General features: G+C 45.4%; 1 protein-coding gene across 1 annotated transcript in view; it reads right to left on the bottom strand.

The window, feature by feature from the left end:
- Nucleotides 1-726: 726 nt before the first annotated feature.
- CFAP251 (cilia and flagella associated protein 251) overlaps nucleotides 727-2,549 on the bottom strand; it is a 50,376-nt gene continuing 48,553 nt past the window's right edge. The window contains exon 17 of the mRNA XM_045296719.1: nucleotides 727-736. Within this exon, the coding sequence (XP_045152654.1) occupies nucleotides 727-736 (10 nt within the window). The remainder of the gene's footprint in view (nucleotides 737-2,549) is intronic.

Here is a 2,549-nt window from a genome sequence, read left to right as displayed (position 1 = left end):
TGTATATATGGATTATGATAAGAGTTGTATGAGCCCCCAATAAAATGACTTTTAAAAAAGAAGAAGAAGAAATCAAACGACATACGGCATTGGACAAATCTGCAGGCAAAGATCTCTTTAGAGTGTTAAAAGGCAAAGATGTCCCTCTGAGGACCACAGTGCACCTGCCCCAGGCAGGCCAGTGTCAATGGCCTCCTATGCATGTGAACTCTGGACAGTGGATCAAGAAGGCCTGGGAAGAAGTGATACATTTGAATTACAGAATAAATACCATGGACTGCCAGAACAAGCAAGTGTGTCTTGAGGAAGCAGAGCCAGAATGCTCCCCACTGTACCACCGAAACAAGAAAAAGCTAGCCCACTACCGTCAAGTCGCTTCAACCCACGGTGAGCTCACAAGGTGTCCAAGACCGTTAATCTTTACATTTACTATAAACCTGATGGCTCCCCCTTCCTTGAAGTGCTGGTGGACTTGAATCCCTGACCTTGCACTTAGCAGTCCAGTGTGTCTCATAGGAGGACCAACGAAGGGGGGAAACAAAAAAACCCAAACCCACCATCTCGGAGTCAATTCCAACTCACAGTGACTCATGTAGGGTTTTCGAGTCTGAAAATCTTTCTGGAAGCTCCTCCAATACCTCACTACTAAGACATTCACAAGTTCCTCAGTGACTAGTCATACCGCCAGAAGTCCTATTTCTACTTGGGGGAAGGTCTGCGTGGAGTCTAGGAGGACCTGGGGATAGGCCAGGTGGAGAAGAATGGAAACCCATTCAGGCCAAAAGCACACAACAGAAAGGCATGGAGCCGGGTTTGGGGAATGGTGAGCAGCTGGGAACATGGGCACTGGGCTACTAATAGAAAAAGCCAGTAGTTCAAATCCACCCAGAGGTTCCTCAGCAGAAAGACCTGGAGACCTACTTTTGTAAAGATGACAGCTTTGGAAACCCCAGGGGCAGTTCTAGTCTGCCACGTGGGGTTGCTCTTAGAAGCCACTAGACAGGGCCCAACCACAGCAGCATGAGGTATTTACTTTCATGGGTATTACAAGATATACAACAAATATATATTACATATACGCATATAATATACATAATGTCAATTTGATGAGCCTGACACACACACACACGTCAAGCTCATCAAATCCGTGATTGTCCACAGAAATTGTTTTTTAACTCTTTGTTGTGAGTTGGGTGAAGGTTTGCAGAACAAATCAGTTTTGCGTTGAACAATTCACACACAAGGTGCTCATCGCATTCCTTGAAATCCCTCCACTGTAACGTCACTTAGGCCCCTTCCTCCTGGTGTTTTCTCTTTCCATGCCGCCTCCTTTCATGACCTTCTGAATCTGGTCCTGGGGAAAATGCCGCCCTTTTGATCTCAAATGGTTGATCATGCCAAGGAGTGTGTAACTCAGTGGCACCTCTGTTACTTGTATGGATCTGCCTGTGGTCTGGCTGAAGGGAGGCATAGTGATGAGTTCCCTCTCAGACACGTAGGGCGCCTGGGAGCCTCCGCCTCTATCCGACCATTAAGCCTGGCCTTTGCTACGATCTTGAATTTTGTTCCACATATTCTCTCACTCTACCCAGGACCTTCTGATGTGATCCCTTTCAGAGCAGTGGGTAGTGGAGGCCAGGCACCACCTAGTTCTTCCAGTGCTCTGAGGAAAGTGTAAATCTTAAACTGAAAATATCCTCTGAAGTTATCTTTTTTTAAAAATTATTTTATTGGGGGCGCTTATAACAATCCATACCTCCACTGTGTCAAGCGTATTGAAGTTATCTTAAAAGCAAACAACAGTCTAGCTTAACTATTTGAAAAATGTCTGCCTTGAGCATTATGCTCTTTGAAGAGCTGTCTGACTGACTTGCCACCATTGAGTCAATTCTGACTCATAGTGAACCTATAACACAGGGTATAACTATCCCTGTGGATTTCCATGGCTTCCACTCTTCACAGAAGTAGAACGCCTCATTTTTCTCCCTCAGAGAGAACGGTGATTTTGAACTGCTGACCTTGTGGTTAGCAGCCAAATGTGTAACCACTAGACCACAAAGGCTCCTTGAAGAACGATCTAGATAGGATCAAACTGACAACAGCAGTGCCGAGGGTTAGATAAGGACCTTAGAAGGCAGTGAGCTCACGTTGAGGAGGGAAGGCTGACTCCGAAATGGCAAGTGAGGGTGGTGCAGCTTGAGGCCTGTAACCCATTCACTGAATTGTACAAGCTGAAGCAGTCAAATTGGTTTGGCGGTGTACGTTCTCAACAACCACCACAAATGATAAAAGTGAAAAACAAATTCAAAAGACAAATGTTAAACATTGTAAAAGGTCAGTTAAGAAAACCAGAGGGTGACATTGGGGCTCCACTCAAGTACTCCCTCAACACAAGAATACTTTCTTCTGTTAAATTGGCATTCTATGATGCTCACCTTCCCGACACAACCACTGAAGACAAAGCGGGTGAATAAGCAAAGGTGGTGAAGAAAGCTGATGGTGCCCGGCTATCAAAAGATATAGCGTCTGGGGTCTTAAAAACTTGAAGG

The sequence above is a fragment of the Echinops telfairi genome, unplaced genomic scaffold, assembly GCF_000313985.2.
Source record: "Echinops telfairi isolate 266 unplaced genomic scaffold, ASM31398v2 ScPeMD7_7412;HRSCAF=8450, whole genome shotgun sequence".
NCBI lineage: Eukaryota > Metazoa > Chordata > Mammalia > Afrosoricida > Tenrecidae > Echinops > Echinops telfairi.
The sequence above is the reverse complement of the archived record's forward strand: the minus strand, read 5'-3'. Positions and strand labels throughout refer to the sequence as shown.